Source organism: Zalophus californianus, chromosome 2, assembly GCF_009762305.2.
Source record: "Zalophus californianus isolate mZalCal1 chromosome 2, mZalCal1.pri.v2, whole genome shotgun sequence".
NCBI lineage: Eukaryota > Metazoa > Chordata > Mammalia > Carnivora > Otariidae > Zalophus > Zalophus californianus.
Window position 1 is genome coordinate 186,916,669 of NC_045596.1, and position 22,422 is coordinate 186,939,090.

A 22,422-nucleotide genomic window follows, 5' to 3' on the forward strand; every position below is an offset into this window, starting at 1 on the left:
AGTATAAATGCAGCTTTCCAATCACACGCAAGAACTCCTGAGTTCTTCTCCTCACCACCAATCAGGAACCTTTACTGGAAGCTTGTTCCCGATTGGTTAATGTCAGCTGTAACAATAGAATGCCAAGGAGTAAACAGAAAAGCATAGCAACAACTAAGTCAACTAAGTCCGCTGTCTCACTCCCCTCAGCCTGGGCCAACCTGGACTCCTTCATCCCAAATGAGGTGGCCTCTACATTTTATATGAAGGCTTTGACTTTCCATTCAACTGTGATCCATCTTACAACATGGCAAAACAATACAGATGGGAGGATAAAACTGAACAACACAGCTAAAATAAAGTGTCTTCCCAGGTAAAAGAGATAAATGCTTTAATGTGAAATGAATGAATGTCATGAGCTTCAGTTACAAGAACTCTGTGGGCAGGGTCCCCAGTTCCTGCTAGTGACAGGTGTGGTAGGTGACCCAAGCCACTTCAGATGTGAACTCACAGCCAGAGGCGACTTGCAAATGGCTCTCATCACTCATCCCACGGTGTGGAAGCAGACACGGAGGACGCTTGTGTCTCTCGTAGCTACGCGTGGCCCTGGTTTCCTCCGAAAGAATGTGCACATCCCAGAGCTGGTAGTTTGCCGCCCTCTCCCTAGGCAGATGCGGGGAGGTTGCTTTTTATAATGAGTGCCAAGGGAGAATGGAGTCTGTCTGCATTTTTTCTGGAGGAAGGCATTTCTACTGTCTTGTTTTCTATTCATGTTCACAGACTACACATTGTGGAAACAGGATGAAGCTGACCAGTGAGAAGTTGCCCAAGAACCCGTCTTATACCTCTCTATCCCAGGGTGGTGCTAAGAACCCAAAATTCTTCCAATGGAGGAAGGAAAAGACTGGTACAAATTCTGATAATATTCTCACCAAAAGTCAATTCTGTACACCAGAGCAAAAAAGACAAGAAATAGGAGTCTGAACTGCGGTCGAGGAAGTGCTTAACTTTACTGTCCTTTCTAGCTTTCCTGTAAGAATCTGAGAAATTGCTGCTCGTCTGGCAGCAAACCATCAGTGGAGAAGGCTCATAATTAGATTCCAATCCTGGTTTTACTCTTAGGACTTTAGGACACCCTCCTGGAAAAGAGAAGCCAGATGTCATTTCTATTAAAGAAAACAATGCCATACTTTACTTCAAATTGGCATGTAAAGCTACCCTCTTGTTTCTATAGACTTACTAATATTAAATTGGGAACGGTTACTAGCTCATTTGGTGAGAGTAGTTCTAATTAAGGCTCACATTAAGAATTTCACTCATCCACGGGGTAGCTTTGCGTAAAGAACTGCACACAGACGGCACTGCTGGAGCTCCGGCCTCGTAGTAAACAGGGTTGGTTTGGGAACCAATCAACACATATTTTATGATTATACAAGGCACGGTGTTAGGTGCAGTGATCATGTTTTTCCTTTGAGCTAAGGAGGCCAGTTTTATGAATGAGAACTAAGAAGGAAACTAGTATAAACAGAGCCAGATGAGTTCTATATAATTCACGACTTCAAGAGAGGAAATTCATATCGTATGAATAAAGATGGAATTCTTTACCTTTTAAAAACCAGGTCGTTACGGCCATGCGAATTTGGTGGATAAGGCATTGCAGCTCTTGGAGGAAAGAATAAGGAGAGGGGATGCTATGGCATATTTCCTCCGAGGCCAACTATATTTTGAAGAGGTATCATTTCCTGCTTGTTTTCTTTTTAAAAAATTTATTTAAATTCAATTTAATTAACATGGAGTGTATTATTAGCTTCAGGGGTACAATTTAGTGATTCATCAGTTGCATAGAACACCCAATACTCATTACATCAAGTGCCCTCCTTAATGCCCATCACTCAATCAACCCCTTCCCCTCCAGCAACCCTCAATTTGTTCCCTAGAGTTGAGTCTCTTATGGTTTGCCTCCCTCTCTGTTTTTATCTTATTTCATTTTTCTTGTTTTTCATGTCATATAATGCTGTTGCTGGATGCTCATAGCAAAATTTCCCATAGAGTTCCTTACACTGTTATGCAGAGGGAATTCTGGTAAATTCCCTAGGCTTTGGTTGTGGCTTTACGTACAAGATTAAGGAGATATTTGACCTTCCTCCATAAAAGTCGTTCTAATGAGTCATTTACAGGAGTCATTCTGGTTATAATCCATTCTCATACTAGAAATTAAAAATATAATATACATTTATATATATATAATTTTTATATTTTTGCCCCAAATAGTATCATTTATAAAAATTTTTTCATATGAATAACAACTAAAGACCCTGATTCTTACCTAGTACTTAGAGGCTTTATATGTTCCTCTCTAGAAGTAGGAGGGAACTTCCCTCTTTCTCCACATTATGCTGAGGCATCCTGAGGGGCAGATGTAGGAGAAACTGTGCAAAGCATACAATATATATAGCAGCAGTCCTTCATTGACCCCCCCCCCCCCGGGGGAGATGTGAAAATGGACCAACTGTCCCCAATCCCTTCACCACTCACTGACTATGTGGGCAGCTATTAACCTATATCCCACTTACTCTTAAATCTGATGGCACCATCATTCCTTCTGGCAACAAATATTTGTTGAAGATTCATCATGCACCTGTCACCATGAGGCTAGCTTAGGTTAAGAGAATGATCTCTCAGCTTTGGGCATTGGGTCAGGTATGATTCCTACTACTTGTTAACTGTGTAGCCTTGGACACAAAGACTTCAACTCTTAGAGTCTCAGTCTCTTCATCTGTAAAAGGGGGGTGATAATGTGTGTTTCCTAGAGCTACTGTGAGGATGTATTCACTGTAGAAGTATTACTAACAGGGCCTGGCACCTAATAAGTGTTTTACAGGTGTTTACTATTATCATGCTAAGCTCAGACTCTATCGTGACAAGGGGACTAGAATGGTCCCCATTTCATGAAACTTAGTCTGCTAGGGGAAAGGAAATAAATGAATACATCATTACAAATAAGGAGGAGTACTATGAGAGCCGTTGACTGGGTACCATGACAGAGAATAACTTAGGGAGAGGGTGGAAAGACCTGTGGTTGAAACTAATTTGAAGAAAAGGGAAACGAGCCGTGCACACAGCCCGGTGCAAGTGCATTCCAGGCAGAGGGGAGAAGATGCAATGTTTCAGAGATGAGGGGGGAGCTCTGTGAGCTCTAGGAATTGAGACCAATGTGGTAATAAGTAAGACAGAGAATGGCTTTAGATGAGCTTTGTTTAAATTGTAGTAAGAAGACACTCAAGGGTTTTGAGTCTGTGATGAACAGATTAGAAGGCAAGCATGGAACCAAGACCAGTTTAGGGGAGAAATCATACTTCTTCAGGCAAGAGAGGATGCTTGCTGGTCTTGACCAGAGTGGCAGCAGTGGAAGCTGGGTCCTGGATTTATTTTGGAGATGCAAATAAGAGCATCATGGACTGAAAAACAGAGGAGTGGGGAGGGTAAATTTTGAGAGGAAAATCAAGACTTCAGGTTTTATACACATTGTGTTTTGGATGTCCATTAGTCATCCAAGTAGACAGGTTTCAAAGTAGAAAGGCCATTAAGAGTCTAGATCTCCAAGGAGAAGTCTGGGTTGGAAGTATGCATTTGAGATTTTCCAGCATGTAGATAGTATTGAAAATCATGAAAACTAACAGGACCTCCTCTCTTTTCCTTCCCATAGCGTATTCTAACTTTTCCAGCTCTCTCACATCTAGGCCAAACATTAGCCAGAAAGGAGAATGAGTCTTAACTGCTAGGTCATTAACTCATTATTATGTGTTCTTTAAAATTAATATTTCTTAGTATTTTGGAGCAGTTTTTATTAGTTTTATCAATTTGTTCATTCATTATAGCTTATGAAAAAAGGAATTCAGGTGCTTTTGTGTCTTCCAGAAGTTGTTTTTACTCTGGTCTGCACTTCCTAAGTAATAACCTTCCAATTCAGTAACTGACATTCTTTCCACGATTACAAAGCATTCAGTCTTTAGTGCAAGGCATTTTTCCCTGGTGGATTAAGATATAAGCCCCATTAGTCCTTCACACCTTAGCATCAGATCATAGAACTGTTGAGGAGCCTTAAGATATGTAGGTTTCTATAGGAAGTAGGGGAGAAAGTTAATTTTAGAGAATCACATTTGTTTTTCCATGTCTTCTCCCTAGCTGGAGAACTGCAACCCTGGAGGACATGAGCCATCATAATAGCGGATATTTAATAATAGTGGATATCCTGATGTCCACATTTTCTCTGATGCTCTGGCCCCAACTCTGAACTTTCTCAAACTCCAGGAGTGGCAGGGGATATAGCAGGATGGATTGAGCAGAGGGCTGGGCTATCATTTCGGGAGTTTGGCAATATCCAAAAGTACGAGTAAAAGCAAAAGAGAGTCTCACCCAGATTTTTCCTGGTCACTTCCTTCAGTTGCCATATTCAGGTCTATTTTATTGATTTTATAGTATGTTGGCTGCTGTCGATGCCATACTTGCAAATTCTATAAATTTGTTGTCTTTTGTTATATTTGGTGCTCCTAACTAGATTTAGGTGGGAATTAAGTATTTGGGATTACTTTGAGGTAATAATAAAAATAATTCAATATTTCCTGGGAGCTTTTAAGGGATGGTATGAAGAAGCATTAGAACAGTTTGAAGAAATCAAGGAAAAAGACCATCAAGCAACTTACCAGCTAGGAGTGATGTATTATGATGGGCTGGGGACACCTACAGACGCTGTAAGTTACTGTTTTGTTCACAGTGTTTAAGATCTCATTGTAATGGATTCTTTGATAGACTTAAAAATTATTTATATTTTAATATGTCTATACTTACATATTTTTTAAAGATTTTATTTATTTATTTGAGAGAGCGAGAATGAGAGAGAGAGAGCCCATGAGAGGGGGGAGGGTCAGAGGGAGAAGCAGACTCCCTGCTGAGCAGGGAGCCCGATGCGGGACTCGATCCCGGGACTCCAGGGTCATGACCTGAGCCGGAGGCAGTCGCTTAACCAACTGAGCCAGACCTGAGCCCTATATAGCATTTAAAGGATAGCAGTAGTCATTTTTACATTTATGTGAAAAACAAAATGTCTTTTTGCCCCCTCCTTGCTACCATTGGCTGTCAATAACACTTTTGTTTTAAAATGTTTTCCTTTATGTTTAGAAATTATTCCAGAGGGGAGGGGGGTGGGGGGATGGGTTAGCCCGGTGATGGGTATTAAGGAGGGCACGTACTGAGTGGAGCGCTGGGTGTTATGCACAAACAGTGAATCGTGGAACGCTACCTCAAAAACTGATGATGTAATGTATGGTGACTAACGTAACAAAAAAAAATTAAAAAGAAATTATTCCAAAGCTACATGAACATGGAGAAAAGTTAGAAAATAAGCAAAAATAGGATCACCAAATTCTACTATCAAATATGAACCTGGTTATTATTTTAAAGTATATTCTTCCATGTACTGCTCCATGCAAAAAATTATATATATATGTATGTATGTATATATGTACGTATATGTGTGTGTATGCACTTTTTCAATGTAGGACCGTACTATACATAATGTTTTTTAATATCCTTTTTCATCTAACAATGTATTTTCAATGTCCTTCTCCTTGTCAATAAATATAATCTATATTATCATTTTAATACCTGCATAATTAATATTTATATAATATAATATTTCTAGGCCTCATTTATCTGTGCATGTCTGAAGAGAAAAGAAAGAATAAACTAAGCTATGAGGTTTGGAGATCAGTATTACAATTTTTTCTATTCCTTAGGGGCTTTATTTTTTATTTTATTTATTTTTTTGGTCTTATCTTACAAGGAAATTTCACACACTATCAAATAAAAATTGGGAATTTATTTTAAATTTTTCAAAGATGTTCAGAAGTTCGTTTCTCTGTGTTCACTAGCAAAGCTGCTCTATCCATAATGGTCTATTAACAATTTGTGAAAAGTCGTAGGCTTTCAAATCTTCACTTCACTGCTTACAAGTAGTATGATCTTGGGGAAATTATTTCTGGGCTCTAGTTTCCTCGTTTGTAAAATGAGGATAAATAAACCTAAGTTAGAGATATATCTGCCATTTCTCTGCACCCCTGGCCATGGCCATCCTGGATAATTGATCACGGCCCCCTTTCTAGCTGAATCCAGACATAGCCGAATTTTAATCAATATGCAGCTTTAAGGTGACATTACCAATTCAATCCACTGGAGGCAGCATACAAAATAAAACCCATTCACCTAACTCACAGGGTTGTCAACGAGATTGAACAATATGTAAAGTAACAGAAGGCAGTAGCAACCAGTCAGTGTCTTCTTTCCTGACTTTATGTTGTATAAAGTTAACAATGGGGACTACACTTTAATTCCTGAAATTCTTAATTTGTACTCTTTTATAATCATAGCATATGAAATAAATGATGAAGAAATGAGTATTTCCATTAAATACAAGATATTTTATTTTAACCTATTTATAGCTTAGCCTGTTAAAAGCATAACAACATGTAGAATGCAGGACTACATTGCTCTTACTGTGAATTGAACACAGTTGACCTTCTTGAAACATCTTCCTCTCGGTGTCTAAGATTCTCTCCCCCATGCTTTATAAGCCTCTTTCCATCAGCTTCTGTTGTTTGGGTTTGTTGTTGTTGTTGTTGTTGTTTAATTTTTTTTTAAGATTTTATTTATTGGACAGAGAGCACAAGCTGGGGGAGTGGCAGACAGAGGGAGAAGCAGGCTTCTGTGGAGCAGGCAGGGAGCCCAATACGGCACTCAATCCCAGGACCCCGGGATCATGACCTGAGCCGAAGGTAGACGCTTTACTGGCTGAGCCCCCCAGGTGCCCCAATCTTCTATGTTTGGAATATAATTTTCCCTGTTCACCTGTTCATAGTTGCCCCTCTGTCCTTTGCTAGGTGCTTCTCTTCTAAGTGTTGAAGTGTGTCAGAACCTAGGCCCCTGCTGCTCCCCTTTACTCTCTCAGCTCATCCAGCCCCACGGCTAACATGACCTATACTTTTAAAAGACTTCCAAGTTGTTGTCTTCACCCCAGAACCTCATGCTGAGATCCATACCACCAACTGCCTATCTCTCCCTAGATGTTTAGTAAGTATCTCCTGGTCCCTTTGAGTCCACATCTAGTTCACCTACAAATCCGATGCTCAAAACACACACAGATCCTACTACTTAAGGCAGCAGAGTTTCTTTGTGTACTGGTACCATTCACGGGGGTCATTGTCATCATTGGAATTGCCCTAAAGGACACAAAAGCAGCGAAAAAAATACGTCTCTATCTTTTGCACTGTGAGCACCTACCCTTACCATCCCCGAGGTACGTGCTTACTCCTGTGACTTATGCAGCTCTGGTTTAGTTGGGTTCATTGTATTATTCACTCACTCTTTCGTTCCACAAACATTTAGGAGGCAGGAACAGTCTGAGATGCTGGGGAAGCAAAGATAAGTATGAGAAGGAACGCATAGTCCGAGAACAACCATGAGTGCTGTTGTGAGTACGGGACTGAGACAGATACGCGTACTGGGCACAAATGGGGGGGCGGGGGAGTTTCCACAGAACAGCTGACACGTGCTGACTCTCAGGGGACAAGAACAGCATAGAAGGTCAGGAACGGCACTCCGATGGAGGGAACAACATAAGCAATGTTAGGAAACCTCCTTTGGTACCCTGGACCCGACTTCCTCAGCCATCTCTGCACATTTCAGTATACTAACTGAACTAGTCTTTTGGGTTTTTTTTTAAAGATTTATTTATTTGAAACAGAGAGAGAGCACATAAGAGACAGCATAAGCATAAGGGGCAGAGGGAGAGGGAGGAGCAGACTCCTCGCTGAGCAGGGACCCTGGGATCCTGACCTTAACCTACTGAGCCACCCAGGCGCCCCATGTAAATGGTTTCTTAATTTCTCTGCTGTTTTGTTGTTAGTGTATAGACATACTACTAATTTCTGAGTATTAATTTTATATCCTGCAACTTTACTGACTTCATTTATTACTTCCAGTAGTTTTCTGTGGAGTCTTTAGGATTTTCCACATATAGTATCATGTCATCTGCAAATAGTGACAGTTTAACATATTTGCGAAATGAGTATTTCTTTTTCTTGTCTGATTGCTGTGGCTAGCATTTCCAGTATTATGTTGAATAAAAGTGGTGACAGTGGACATCCTTGTCTTGTTCCCAATCTTAGGGGAAAAGTTCTCAGCTTTTCACCAACGAATAAGATGTTAGCGGTGGGCTTTTCATATATGGTCTTTATTGTGGTGAGGTATGCTTCCTCTAAACCTACTTTGTTGAGAGTTTTTATCATGAATCGATTTTGAATTTTATCAGATGCTTTTTCTGCATCTATTGAGATGCAGAAATCATATGATTTGTATCCTTTGTTTTGCTGATGTGGTGTATTACATTGATTTGTGAATATTGAACCATCCCTGGAATAAATCCCACTTGATTTGATGTATTGGTGGATTCCGTTTGCTAATATTTTGTTGAGGATTTTTGCATCTACATTCATCAGGAATATTATTAGCCTGTTTTCTTTTTTTTGTGGTGTCTTTGTCTGGTTTTGGTATCAGGTTAATGCTAGCCTCATGGATGTATATGGAAACTTTCCTTCCTCTTCTATTTTTTGGAATAGTTTGAGAATAGGTGTTAACTCTTCTTTAAATGTTTGGTAGAATTTACCTGTAAAGCCATCTGTTCCTGGACTTTTTTATTAGTGTTGATTACTGATTAAATTTCATTACTAGTAATCAATCTGTTCAGATTTTTTATTTCTTCTTGATTCAGTTTCAGAAGACTGTACGTTTCTAGGAATTAATCCATTTCTTCAAGGTTGTTCAATTTGTTGGCATATGTTTATCTTTTCAAAAACCTAGCTCTTGGTTTCATTGACATTTTTCTCAGTCCATCATTTATGTCTGCTCTGATCTTAATTATTTCCTTCCTTCTACATACCTTGGGCTTTGTTCTTCTTTTTCTAGTTCCTTTAGGTGTAAGGTTAGAGTGTTTATTTGAGCTTTTTCTTATTTCTTGAGGTAGGCCTGCATTGTTATATATTTTCCTCTTAGAACTGCCTTTGCTGCATCCCAATATTTGGGAATGTTGTGTTTTCATTTTCATTTGTCTCCACATCTTTTGTTGATTTCTTCTTTGCTTTGTTTTGACCATGGTTTTTCAGTATCATGTTGTTTAACCTCCATGTGTTCCCCCCTTTTTTTCTTGTGATTTATTTCTAGTTTCATTCTTTTGTAGTCAGAAAAGATGTACTAATTATATAGTTGTTCTCCTGTATATTATGTGTCATTTTTCTCTGGCTGCTTTCAAGATTTCTTTGGCTTTCAGCAGTTTGACTATGATATATGCCTGAAAGCTACTGTTTATCCAGGCTGGGGTTCACTGAACTTCATGGATCCCTTCCATTTGCAGTTTTTAAGAGGAATCTCTCCTCCAACTTGTGTGTGGTCTGGTAAACTTCCAGTGTCTTTAAAAAGTTGGGGTTTTTGGGGGAACCTACTTTAAAAAGTTGGTTATTTTTTAATGTTCACTCCAGATTTAGACATTGCTATCTGTGGAAGGATTTACACAATCACATCACTTGACTACCAGTAAGCTCCCTCTTACTATTAGGTTTGGGGAAAAAAGGCAGATACCCATGTCACACATTCACAAAAATAAATCCTTATAAATTGGGACTCACTAGAAGGCAAACACCTTTATCTTCTATTATTGTGATGTTCGGCCAGCAACAGAACTTGGGAGAGAGCAGTGAAGGATAAAAGCTAGAATGTAGTATACAGAAAACGTGTTTGATGGTCAAACGTTTTCTTCTTTGGAGTGATGTCTGAAAGTTTGTGTCTGATGGATTTTTTGGAGGTGGCAATGTCTTCTGTGTGCTCTTTGTGACTATACAGATGTCCTATGAAGATGAGCATATTGGGTGTAAATTATCACTGAGCACGCTTGGTGTGCTCAAAGAGAGAAAACAGTGTTTGCAGCTCACAAATGTACTCTAAGTATAAATGTGGAAGAAGTTACAGCTCTTCCTGTATTTTGATAAGTTCTAAAATCTATGCCCATGCAGAATAAGGGCTCTAAGGTCAGAGGGAGGAAAGAAAGAAAAGAAACCATATTGAAACATAGTGCAACTCTGGAAGCTATAAAATGAGGGAAACACCTTATATCCTGGAGCTCTGGGAATGCCTCCTCAGGAGATGTATCCCCCCTGCCCCCTTCCTTTCCAGCTCTGCAGACTAAAGCACAACCATGCTGTCTGGGCACAGAGTGCTGACATCAAACATCATGTCAGAGGGTGAACACTTTAAAATATTATTGGGAGAAAGAATTTAGTTTGGGTAAAACTAAAAACTAGGGTTTTTTGTTTGTTCTTTTCCTTTGTGGAAGGAAAAAGGAGTGGAATATATGAAGAAAATTGTTGATTCTCCATGTCCCAAAGCAAGACACTTAAAGTTTGCAGCTGCCTACAACCTTGGAAGAGCTTATTATGAAGGGAAAGGCGTCAAACGATCAGATGAGGAAGCGGAAAGGTAGTTTTACCTGAGAACAAGATTTTTTTTTAAATCAAATGCTGACACAAAGAATAACTTGCCTTGCCTTTCTTTTTTAGACTATGGCTTTTTGCTGCAGACAATGGAAATCCAAAAGCTAGTGTGAAGGCTCAAAGTATCCTAGGATTGTATTATTCAACAAAAGAGCCTAAAGACTTAGAAAAGGTAACACTGATCTGTTTTTAATGTTAGCACCACATGTAGATTAATATTTCACTATTTCTTTTTTGAATGGAGGGTGGTGAGGAATGAGCATTTAGTTTTAAAGATCTCTTATAATTCTTTAAAATGTAAAGAAAGTTCACATTTGAGGATTTCAAAGCTCATTTCATGCTTTATTCATCTTCACCTCTACCAAAGGAGTCCACAGATGTGAGAGCATTTTGTATGCTATAAAAAGCCACACATACAAAATATTATACCATGAAAACTGAGAGTCCTGAAATATAGCCCAAATCCTTTTACATGTGAATAAATTAAAATTAATTTGTTCTGAGAAAGTAACGATGCTAATAAGTAAAATACACACACACAACACACACACACACAAAAATGTAGTAACAAATCCATTTAGGATTTTTATAGAAATATAATCTCTTTAATCATCAATGACTGAGGCATTTTCCAAGAAATCCTATAGGGAGAAGGAAATGTAGAGCCAAGTCCTACTTGTAGGAGGCATTAAACTTACAAGAAACACATAGCAACCAAGACCCTCTTCGGATAACTGAGCAGCCACTTGGAAATAATTTTTTGAACTAATTCAAATTCACTGTAGTTGCATATTGAGCAAATGTGCTTGTGACCACACACAGTTTTTAACTTGGTGGACTCTGATCTCGATTGGCACCATCTCTGAGATTCCCCTGGAGCTGACTGTCCCTCAGCATCAGCAACTCTCCTCTCCCTGGTATGCCTCATTCCTGGTGTGCTTCAACGCCTAGACAGACACTTACCTCCTACTTACACCCTCTGTTCCTTCCTCTGGAAAAATGTAAAAATCTTGAATCCTGAAACAGTTGAAGTGTCTAGTGAACTAACCTACATTGTAGGTAGAAAACAGGTGGGCTCACCTTAGCACTCTCTTCTAGGTATGTGAAATTGGTGCTAAGCTGAAACACACTCAAGGTGCTAGAACTATTTCCTAGAGATTAATTAATTAATAGTACTATCTTGTAATGAGAGATTTTTTTTCTTTCCAGTATTCCCTTGTAATTCTGCCCGGTGAATAATAAATAAGATGAAATTGTGTTTTTTCTTAGGCATTTTATTGGCACTCAGAAGCATGTGGCAATGGAAATCTGGAGTCCCAGGGTGCACTTGGACTAATGTATTTTTATGGACAAGGCATCCGCCAGGATACTGAAGCCGCCTTGCAGTGCTTACGGGAAGCAGCAGAACGTGGAAATGTCTATGCTCAAGGGAATCTCGTGGAGTATTACTATAAGATGAAATTTTTTACTAAGTGTGTTACATTTTCCAAAAGGTAAATAAGCTGGACAGAAGTATTTACAACACCTCCTACTAGATGTTCTATGCCAGGTCTGTTCGATAGAACTTGCTGCAATATTGAAAAGGATGGCTACTGAGCACTGGAAATGAGGCTCCTGCCACTGAGGGCTCAACTGTTACGTTTCATTGGATTTTAATTAATTTAAGTAGCCATTTGTAGCTAGTGGCTACCATACTGAATAGTATAATTCTATGCCATCAGTCTTCAGGATTTCTATTTGCTCTATATGCCAGCTGAGTGGTCTTAATCAAATTTAACTTTTTGGGGCATCGATTTCCTTTTTCATAAAGAACAACATGCTTCCACAGCATTATAAAAATAGTGTATATAAGGTACTTAACAGGGGCGCCTGGGTGGCTCAGTCATTAAGCATCTGCCTTCGGCTCAGGTCGTGGTCCCAGGGTCCTGGAATCGAGCCCCGCATCGAGCTCCCTGCTTGGCGGGAAGCCTGCTTCTCCCTCTCTTCCTCTGTCGCTCCCCCTGCTTGTATTCCCTCTCTCGCTGTGTCTCTCTCTGTCAAATAAATAAATAAAATCTTAAAAAAAAATAAAGTACTTAACAAAGTTTAGCATATCAAAAATGCTTATTAAATGTTTTAATTTCTTCCTAGACGCTTCAGCCACATGTTCTATAACTGCACAACTGCAAAATAGCTTGATAAAGATTGTAAAATGAGCGTCTGGTTAAAAGATGTCAACATTAACATCTTATAAGGAGATTTCTCTTCTCTGAGCCCATGTACTTTCCTACATTTATTTGCTCATAACTTTACAAAAGCAACATACCAGGAAAAACAAATGTGGATGTCCTCTTGAGAGGCTATAAGGCCATGCTAGTGTGTTTCCCTCCCAATAATGCCGACGGAGCCACCTCCTGGCCCCCCTCTTCGCTAGCCCGGTGGGGGGGGCAGCCGTCTACAATGTAGGATGGAAGAGCCTGGTTCCACCCTCTGTCCCCCAATGTCATGGCCACTTAAAAGTGTGATTCCCCAAAGTCCCAAATCTCCAAGTAGCCATCTGGTGAACACCAAGACTTTAAACAGTTCTTAAGATCTTTCAGACTTCCATTATGCACATTCCTGTTCCCCATAATATTACGGGTAGATCTCATTCTCACACAATTCTCCATACTTGTGTCAGGGTGATAAAGGAGGACTTCTTTGTACTGCCCATTTTTTAACAAAGATGGATGTGTTAGTTACTTAATATGTTTTCTGATCCTATGTGACTTAAGTGCAAATTTCAGGTCAATGTTTGAATAAATGATCCAAAGAAACAGAAGATGCTTTTTCCCCATTGTTTAAATCTGCAAAGTGATATTAAGCTTAAAATATTAGTATGACAAGAAAAAAAAAGAAACCTTTTTGTTTTCTAGTGGTTATTAAGCCTGACAAGTATTACCACAGAGAAGCTGTCGTAACCACTCTGGTAGTTCGTCTTCTCCTGGTTTTTAACTGTTATATTTACCCTTCACCATATAAACAAACAACTTAGTCCTCAAACGGGGAGAAATAAGGAAATCACTTTGGGCACAAGGACAATCTCTAAACATGTCATTTGTAAAAATGTAAATCAAAACAATGTCCTTTTTAATTTCAACAATTAAACATCACAACAGGATTGCTGACTACGATGAAGTTCATGACATCCCCATGATAGCCCAGGTCACAGACTGTCTCCCAGAATTCATCATCAGGGGCATGGCCATGGCATCTTTCTACCATGCCCGATGCCTTCAGCTTGGCTTGGGTATCACAAAGGATGAAGCAACAGCTAAACACTACTATTCTAAAGTAAGTAAGTCTGAAAATCTATATAAATGGACCCAGATAGAAATTTCTGAGCTTTTAGTTAAGACTTTAACATCTTTATAGATAAGTATTTTTTTCCCCCTACTTAACTATTGTGCAGATAACCCGTCTAGGAGAGGTTTTCAGACACATGAATTCTTTGCAGACAATTCTGTGAAATTCTTTTTAGGATTTTATTTATTTATTTGACAGAGAGAGAGAGAGAGAGAGAGAGAGAGAGCACAAGTAGGCAGAGCACAGAGGGAGAGAGAGAAGCAGACTCTCCACTGAGCAGGGAGCCCAAAGAGGTACTCGATCCCAGAACCCTGGGATCATGATGAGCCAAAGGCAGACGCCGAGTGAGCCACCCAGGCACCCCAATTCTGCCAGATTCTTATTAGCATAATTAAACTCAGATGATAAAAGTCCCATTTTGATGCAAATTATTCCCTCTCACTCTGCTACTCTATAGCCTAAGGCCCAGCACCAAGACCTTAAAGCCAGAATGTTCATGCCTTCTTCCACCCAGAAATGTTGAATCTATTCTCATTCTAGTACCTTAATGAAATATAGTTTTTCTAAAAACATTATGTATGACATCTACCACACTTAGGAGGAATATTCATGAGTTTGATGTAATCAGCTGAAGTAAGACTTTTCATGTTTCAATTCATGTGCTTTAGATTCCAAATGAATTTCACATCTAAAATCACGCAACTTAAAAAGTAGGGAAAGGGGGAATCATTATGAATAGTAACTGCAAGTAAAGTTTTTAAAAAAATAAATACAATAAAAACCGGGCATGCCTTAGGTCCATGACATCCATGAAGTCCAAACTACAAATATGTCTTCATGAAATTTATAAAGCAATTCGTGGGTACACAAGCTGTTTAGCTGGAGCAGGTGAACAAGGGAAGGAACAGTTTTCTAAGTCCTTTGCCTGAATCTAACCATAGTACCGAAGTGGTTCCCACACTTGTCTACATTAAAATCACCTGGGGAGGGGCGCCTGGGTGGCTCAGTGGGTTAAGCATCTGCCTTCATCTCAGATCATGATCCTGGGTCCTGGGATCACCCCGGTTCCCTGCTCAGCAGGGAGTCTGCTTCTCCTTCTCCCTCTGCCCCCCACCCCCTACTGGTGCTCTTTCTTGCTCTCTCTCTCAAAAAAAGTAAAATCTTTTAAAAAATAAAATAAATAATAAAATAAAATAAAATCACCTGGGGATCTTTTAAAAATTCCAAAGCCCAAGTCTTATTTCAGAACAATCAAATCATGACCTTTCCAGGGGACTCCAATGTGCAGGCAACTTTGGAAACCCTAAATTGTTTAAAATTAAAATTTCCAGAGCATTAAGCCCATATCAACACATAAATACAGGAACACAGTACACAAATACAACTGATGTTTGAGAGATTTACCACTACACCATTCTACCAGTAAGAAAAACAGCTGTCTTTAACTTTTTAAAAAATCTAAATGCTCTATATCAATTTCCAATCCAAGTCAATTTCAGATTCTGTGCTATCCATCATAGCCTTTCTAAATAAATATAAGCAGAGAAAATTCTCGGTCAAAAATATTCTGAAATGTGGTATATATTCATCCCAAATAAAACATCCAAACAGACTGTAATCTTAAAACTATTTTCCACATTGTGGGAGATAATATCCCCATTACTCAATTTTGGCCATTGTATTCTACAGAAGATGCTTTTAAAAATGTAGAGAATTCAAAAGTAGCATGCCAGTGGAGGGTCTGGAATCCTGTCATATGAGGTGACTGCCAACTACTTTGCCTCTCAGGGTCTCCACGAAACCAGCTTCATATATTCTCCTAGGACCCCTTCATTGATTCTAAAGTACACAGAGGGAAATTTTAGCTTAGTGTAAAGAAAAATCTTCTAATACAACTGCTCGGGAAATAAACAAAAACAACAGTTTTTCCTATAAGATGGCAACTTAGCAACCAAGCAAATATCTAGTGACCAACTGTCATGGGTCTTGAAGGGACAATTACTACATGGAGTCAGGTGTGGATGAGATAACCTCCGATGTCTCCTTCAAGTTCTTGACGTTCTATGCAGTTATATTCACTATTACTTCTTGCTATTTACTTTATCATAATAAAATGTTATTTTAAAATAAAATTGTCATAGTTGCTATTCATATAAGATAATAGCAAGTTTGAGACCAAATGCCAATGTTTTCCATGTTATTTTAATAATTCATAACCCAGAACGCTATCATCAGTGTGTAAATTCCCTTTATCCTTTGGCACTGATAAAGTTTTCTCTTTCATGTGACAGTAACATGGTTATTTTCAGTGTGATCTTTTTTGCATAGGCTAATTTGAACTTCCTTTATCAAGAAATCAAAATAGAAATGTGTTATAAGACATTCCCTTGAAATTCACTGTAGTTCTTAAAAACAAACCAAAACCTTTTTTTAAAGTTTTAGTAAGACCTAACAATTCAAAATGTATCTAAATAACTGACTCTTTATCTTTGACTTTCAGGCTTGTCGTCTGAATCCTGCATTGGCAGATGAACTTCACTGTTTACTTATTCGTCAAAGAATTTAGACCATAACGCATTTCAACAAAGATCATCAACCCTAACACCTCAGAATGTGTGTATTTTTATAGGAGCTATGTTTCGTTATCTTCTGAATCCCAAGTTACATTATCCTGGGTATTTTACTGATGACATGTTACCTTCATTCTTAAATCTCTTAATTTTGCAACTTGAAACCTAGCTATAGGATCAGATTGCAAAAAGAGTCCTTAAAGACCCAGCTCTTAGCTTACAAACTGGCCTAGATCACCTCAAATACGGAAAACCATTCCATAAAGCAAATATCTTTTTCTTTTCTTTAAATAGAGTGTCTAAAAGACTTAGTGCAGTCTTAGCTGTAATTCCTTCAGAAATATAAATGCTACAAACATTAAAAACACCATTTGCAAGTTTAATTCCTTTAATTTCTTTCACCCTTATTTAGTTTTGTGAATTTTGGATAGATTATTATTTTTTCATTTTGTGACTCCTTTATTTGTTGTGTTCACTTGTTGTTCACAAAAGTAATAAATAAAAAAATTTAAATAAAGAAACTTTCAAATACTGTTTTTAAATAAATTCATGTAGCATTTATACTTCTGAAGAAATTAAAGCTAAGACCGCACGAAGTCTTTTGGGACATCTTATATTCTTAAAAGAGATTCTTACAGGTAATTGGTTAACTTATTATAAACTTCAAAAAAAGTAGATTTAAGAATTTGCTTAGAATCTTGCCTCTCCACATCTCCCCTTAGAGATCTTAATGAGTAAAATCACTGCTATATTCCTGATAAGATAATCAGTTAAGCAAGATGTTTCTTTGTGATTAGACTCATTTTCTAGATTTAAAAAACCTTAGATGCATTTCAAAGCAAGATAAAATATGAAAAAATCTCAATTAAATCATCTATCAATATAAGAACCGTAACTGAATATGCTAAAAATTTAATTAGCGAGCGGCTCCTTATATTAATGAGACCTATGAAGATAAAAGTTGATAATATAAATCGTAGGATCCAGATGGACAAGATAGTATAGCAGTGTACTTCTGTCAAACGGATACACTGGAAACAATGTCTTAAAGATACCTTCACAACACCTTCTCTGTGGACATAACTAAGCTGATGTGGCTTTATTTTATAAATCACAATCATCCCTTCCAAAAGAGGATCTAAATAAGATCTCATCTTGGTGTAATTAATATGCAGGTACCAGTCACTAAAGAAGTTTTTGTATGGCAGAAAATTACTTGTTTCTTGTTTTGTGCTCTGGTTTTTCTCTATTACTTGAACTTCATTTTGTCTCTATTCCATAGACTTAGATCTGTGTGATACCCTCAAAGGATCACATACTTCTCCCTTAAATCTCTTAAGACATATAAACTTAAACCATCCCTGAAAACTAATCCTTTTCTTTTAAAACCTCTCCTCAAGACTCTCTATTCTCCCCCACTAATGGTTCAATATATCAAGTCCATGACTAAGATTTCACAATACCTTGCTTAAATCTCCTTCTACAATATAAGCCCGCTTGCTTCACTCTTGTTCTCTTAATACCATCCATATATAATATTCAACCATTTGATGATTTAAATTCCCAGCCAGTATTCTTTTCTCCACACTGAATCCAGTCCCTTAAGCTTTTAGGAATCCTAAAATAGGAACATAATAAGGCGGAGCTTGTTGGCTTTAACTGCACACTAAATAGATATGCTGTCTTTCTTAATCCCAAAGTCAAGACCACGTCTGTAACTGCCATTAAAACATAGGTCTGAGAAATCCCAGATGTAGGAATTTGACAGGTGTTATGCTACGCCTACCTATCTTCACTGAATCCAACATAAAATTTAAAATTCCAGTTTACTGTAGTCACCATAAAGCTGGTGCTTGTAGCTGGTATCTCATGAAAAAGTTAAAATTTATCTTCAAGGACTGTGGGCTCAAAATAGTTATTTTTCTCATGTGCAATATAAACTTTTAACAGCTATGGTTTAATTGCACGTAAGGTGGACATTACCAGTAACTGTTAGGATGAGTTCCCAGGGTTCGGTGATCTCACGTTGCTTTTCTCTTATCTGAATGTGTCTTTTCGACATCCCTTTGAAGGGTGATTCTTATTCATATAAACAGCGAACTTGTTTTTTTTTTTTCCTGAAGTGTAAAATATCATCCTGGTTTGAAAAAAGGATCAAAGAGCTGTAACTAAAAAAATCCCAAAGATAAAATTTGGTTTTCTAATTTTCAGTTGTTTACCTTTCAGAACGTACATTCCACATCAAGGACTTGGCAGGTAGATCTAGCAATGCCATCATCAATACCACTTTAGTACAGATACAGTATTGTTCTTTCATGACTTTCAGCCTGAATTTTTGCCTGTTAGTTTTGCTTTCAATGTTCCTGGCAGGGGGGGGCAGTTACAGAAGGAAAAGTGTTATTATTATCATGCATAATAGATGGTGAAAACTGATTGACTTGTTCATGGCCCCACTACTAATAACAAAATGACACTTGTAGCCCGGATCTCGCCCAACACCCCAAGGAGTCCACAAGACTTGATGACAAATCCAGTCCCTCGTGTCCCTGAAGTAACTTCCCACCTGTGTTTGCTGCCCATCCTTCAAAGTTCAGCTCCTATCCCACTCTCCCAACACATCATTTCAAGGACGAATTTGGCTCTTCTCCTTCACATTAAAAATAGTATTTTTCACATATTCATTCTGTGTCTGGAGAAAGACAGCCAGCTTTGTACTTCCTTGCAGAAGTATTTATGTACATAGTGCTTTTTACCAAAAAAAAAAATGGTATTTGATAAATATTTGAACTGCCCAAAGTGTTTCAACCTCGTTTTTTGAGATGTAAGCACCTCAGTGATTCATTTTTTATATTTTATTGCTTCAAATGCTTCAAACTATGGGAAATCTTTGGTAAAAATAAAGACAATAAAATTTTCACAATAACTTTCCACAAAGCATTGCACAACAATGTTCTTCAATACACATGAAATAATATAGGAATGTTCAGAGTCCTCAGTGAGGAAAGTAACTGTACAATAGTTATAGTTCTTCATTTTAAAACAAAACTGTTTTCATAAATATTTAAAATATTTCCTAGGTTCTTATCACATATTAACATTTGTATTTCAATCAGTATGTTGAACTTTATTTATATTATTATTAAAATAAAAACAATAACAGAAGTGTGTTTTTCTGTTGCCTATGACAGCATTAAGTACCCCCCTCCAACCAATTCTGCTCACGTCACACAAAACTAGAGGGAGGTAACTAACATAGAAATCAATATGGTTCTCAATCAAGCCCTCTGTGGAAAAGAGGGAAATATTTCATGTCTATTGTTACACAGACATTTCTCTGGTGGTTTATTTGTGCAGTCTCAAACTTGACCAGCTTTTAGTTGATCTAAATGACTTCTCAGCTCAGGACACAACTCAATTAGCAGCAGTTCCATCAGCACCTGAACCAAAAAAGAAGAAAAAAAGTAGGAAAATGTGTTTTTTTTTTCTAAGGATTTACTCAAAATATTTATGTCTAAGAGAAAAGTCTCATTTTAGGTCTGAGATGATTCTCCATGAACAAGCTATTCTCGAATGAATGGAACTATTATTACATAAACTCCATTTAATATCAGATTGACTCATTTCATGGTCTCTTTGCCATTATCACACCATCAACAATAGTTAATATTGCTAATTATAATCAGACAGATGGCCGGGAAACAGTCTGCTTTCCTGAAATAAGAAAACTAAGCAGTCATGCAAAAATGTCACATGCATCTCTCACATGAGAGAATGAGAAAGTTGCACACGCTGGAAGCACTCTTTTCTCTTTTTCTTTTACCAAACTGAACAACTGACAGACAGACAAAGATGAAGCAGAGTAAATAAATGGGTTCAGAGTTACAAGTAACAAGAATGATTAACTATGCAAAGGTTTAAATCAACCCCCATATGTGAACAGAAACATAAAACTTAATTAATAGCTGATCCTCTGGTTGGCTTTAAATTACTCACATATAACAGATGCTTATTGGCTCTTGTTTCTTGCAGCGCATTGAATATTTTTATTATACCATGACGGGCGTTTTGCTGTCCAACGAGGCTCTGAAGCATATCTGGAAGATTAAGTTTACATTCTGTGCTGTTACTGATAAAGTGCACAATCCATGCATATCCAGTGAAGGAGACAGTACATGATGTGTACACAAGATAAAGGGCACTGGGGCATGAGGAACATGAACGATTAGTTCTTTCAAACATTTAAAGAGAAAACAAGTTTATTTAGAATTTTTCAACAGAAGGCATTTATACAAACTACAATTTTTATACATTGCTACCCAATTAAAAATTAACCTCTCTAAATAGTATACTTCAGCAGGATTTTTAAAGTACAAAATTTATTATCTACCCTAAAACATTTTTCTAGTTAAAGCATTTTATAACCACTACTGTTCTTATTAAGGTTCTCAGTATAATTTCTTAGCAAAGGACATGTTTTAAAAGGAAAAAAGTGTGATCATTTTTCTTGTTGTAAATAAAGTTTCCTGAGAGTTATAAGTGAAAAATGCCTTAAAAGGGTTAACATTCGCTCTTTATCTCTACTTTTCAGGATCAGAAGCCAGGCCTCACCTGGAATGTTTTCAAGCAGCTTCTGCTGTGCCCTCTGTTTTGTTGCCTGACTTTGTTCTTCGCTTCTGATTGTGGTCGGTGGCGCCAATTTCCCATTTGGCCAAAAAGCATCCCGGAAAACATTGATGTAGTAAACCAACATTTGCTCACTGAAAATCCAGTTCACTGTGTCCCGAATTTGTCTTTTAAGAGAAAAATACTTCTTGGATGAGGTTTTTAAAAGTTGTATACTCTATTCTCAAAAGGCATTTATCAATGGGTAGGTGAAGATACAGCCTGATCTAAATGTTTGATGAATAAACTAGGAATTGGATTTTTAAACTCTGGCTCTGAAAGATATTCTTCATTTGGCGGTACTGGATGACCATTCATTCCGTGAGCTCACATTTCCGTTGGTACCAACCTCTCCAAATATCTGCCTGCCAGGTAGTACCCTGCAATATGCAAGGACAAGAACCTAGAGGAGACCGACTGGTCTGAAGCTTGCACCTACTCTAACTGTGCACAGTACTTAGTACACTAACTTCTCCATGAAGTGGTATAAACTGAAAACATAAATGTATTTTAAGACTGTTAAAAGTGGTCTGGGGAGCTTCCCTGAGCTCCTGAAGTCTTGGGGGAAGAACCTGGCTCTTTCACTAGCTGTCTCTTGGTGTTGCTATGGCAGATCATGCTGCGCAGAGTGCTCTGACCCAGAGTAAGCTTTTCACATGCTCACTAGGCAAGGGGAAAAAAGATACTTTCTTTCTCTTCTTTTTTTAAAGATTTTATTTATTTGAGAGAGAGTGAGCAAGAGAGAGCACAAGCCGGTGCAGTGCAGAGGCAGAGGGAGAAGCAGACTCCCCGCTGAGCAGGAAGCCCCATGCGGGGCTGGATCCCAGGACCCTAAGATCATGACCCAAGAGAAGGCAGAGCCACCCAGGTGCCCCAAGATACTACCTTTCACCTTAGAGTGAAGGCCTTTGAAAAGATACATTGCTATCTAGGTATTCCACGTTTCTCTGGGAATGAAAGTTGGGCAGACATTTGACTTCCACAGTTACAAATAAATGGCTTTTATCTGGTTATCCAGCTCTTCACATAACCCTATCTCATTAGTCATTAGTGAAATGCTAACCCATTCCAGGATTTCTGCTGTCAAGATACAACACAGCTCAAAAAGCCCAAGAGCAGTTGTGAGGTTGGGTGAGGGGGAAGGGGGAAAGAATCATCTTGACAGTGCCAGAAAGATTTGAAATTTCAAACTCAATTCATGAATAATAATAATAAATCAAAAAGCCCTTCAAGAATATGACTTCCCAACCATTTAAAGAGACAATGTAAGGTTTTCAGAAACAGGATCTGAA

At 38.1% G+C, this 22,422-nt stretch overlaps 2 protein-coding genes across 11 annotated transcripts in view; one reads left to right on the forward strand and one right to left on the reverse strand.

Moving 5' to 3' along the window:
- The first annotated feature begins 119 nt into the window (after positions 1-119).
- On the forward strand, positions 120-21,195 carry LOC113924632 (LRP2 binding protein). 4 transcript variants are annotated; one of them, XM_027598676.2, is made up of 10 exons: positions 120-352; positions 760-886; positions 1,599-1,711; positions 4,605-4,730; positions 10,418-10,560; positions 10,641-10,746; positions 11,844-12,067; positions 13,712-13,886; positions 16,399-16,511; positions 21,057-21,195. In XM_027598676.2, the coding sequence occupies exons 2-9, from the start codon at positions 781-783 to the stop codon at positions 16,462-16,464; spliced, it is 1,059 nt and encodes a 352-aa protein (XP_027454477.1). In that variant the 5' UTR covers positions 120-352; positions 760-780; the 3' UTR covers positions 16,465-16,511; positions 21,057-21,195. The 4 variants fall into 4 exon arrangements, with proteins under 4 accessions (XP_027454477.1, XP_027454479.1, XP_027454478.1 ...); XM_027598677.2 differs by having other exon boundaries at positions 121-352; positions 4,617-4,730; XM_027598678.2 differs by lacking the exon at positions 4,605-4,730.
- Positions 19,317-22,422, reverse strand: part of SNX25 (sorting nexin 25) — a 132,974-nt gene continuing 129,868 nt past the window's right edge. For 5 of the 7 annotated variants that reach the window (XM_027598665.1, XM_027598660.2, XM_027598664.2 and 2 more), the window contains 3 exons: positions 21,077-21,258; positions 20,462-20,562; positions 19,317-19,905 (listed from right to left, as the gene is read on the reverse strand). In XM_027598665.1, the coding sequence (XP_027454466.1) occupies positions 19,825-19,905; positions 20,462-20,562; positions 21,077-21,258 (364 nt within the window). In that variant the 3' untranslated portion in view covers positions 19,317-19,824. Of the gene's footprint in view, positions 19,906-20,461; positions 20,563-21,076; positions 21,259-22,422 lie in introns of those variants that run through there. The other 2 variants (XM_027598663.2, XR_003520737.2) reach the window with 2 other exon arrangements.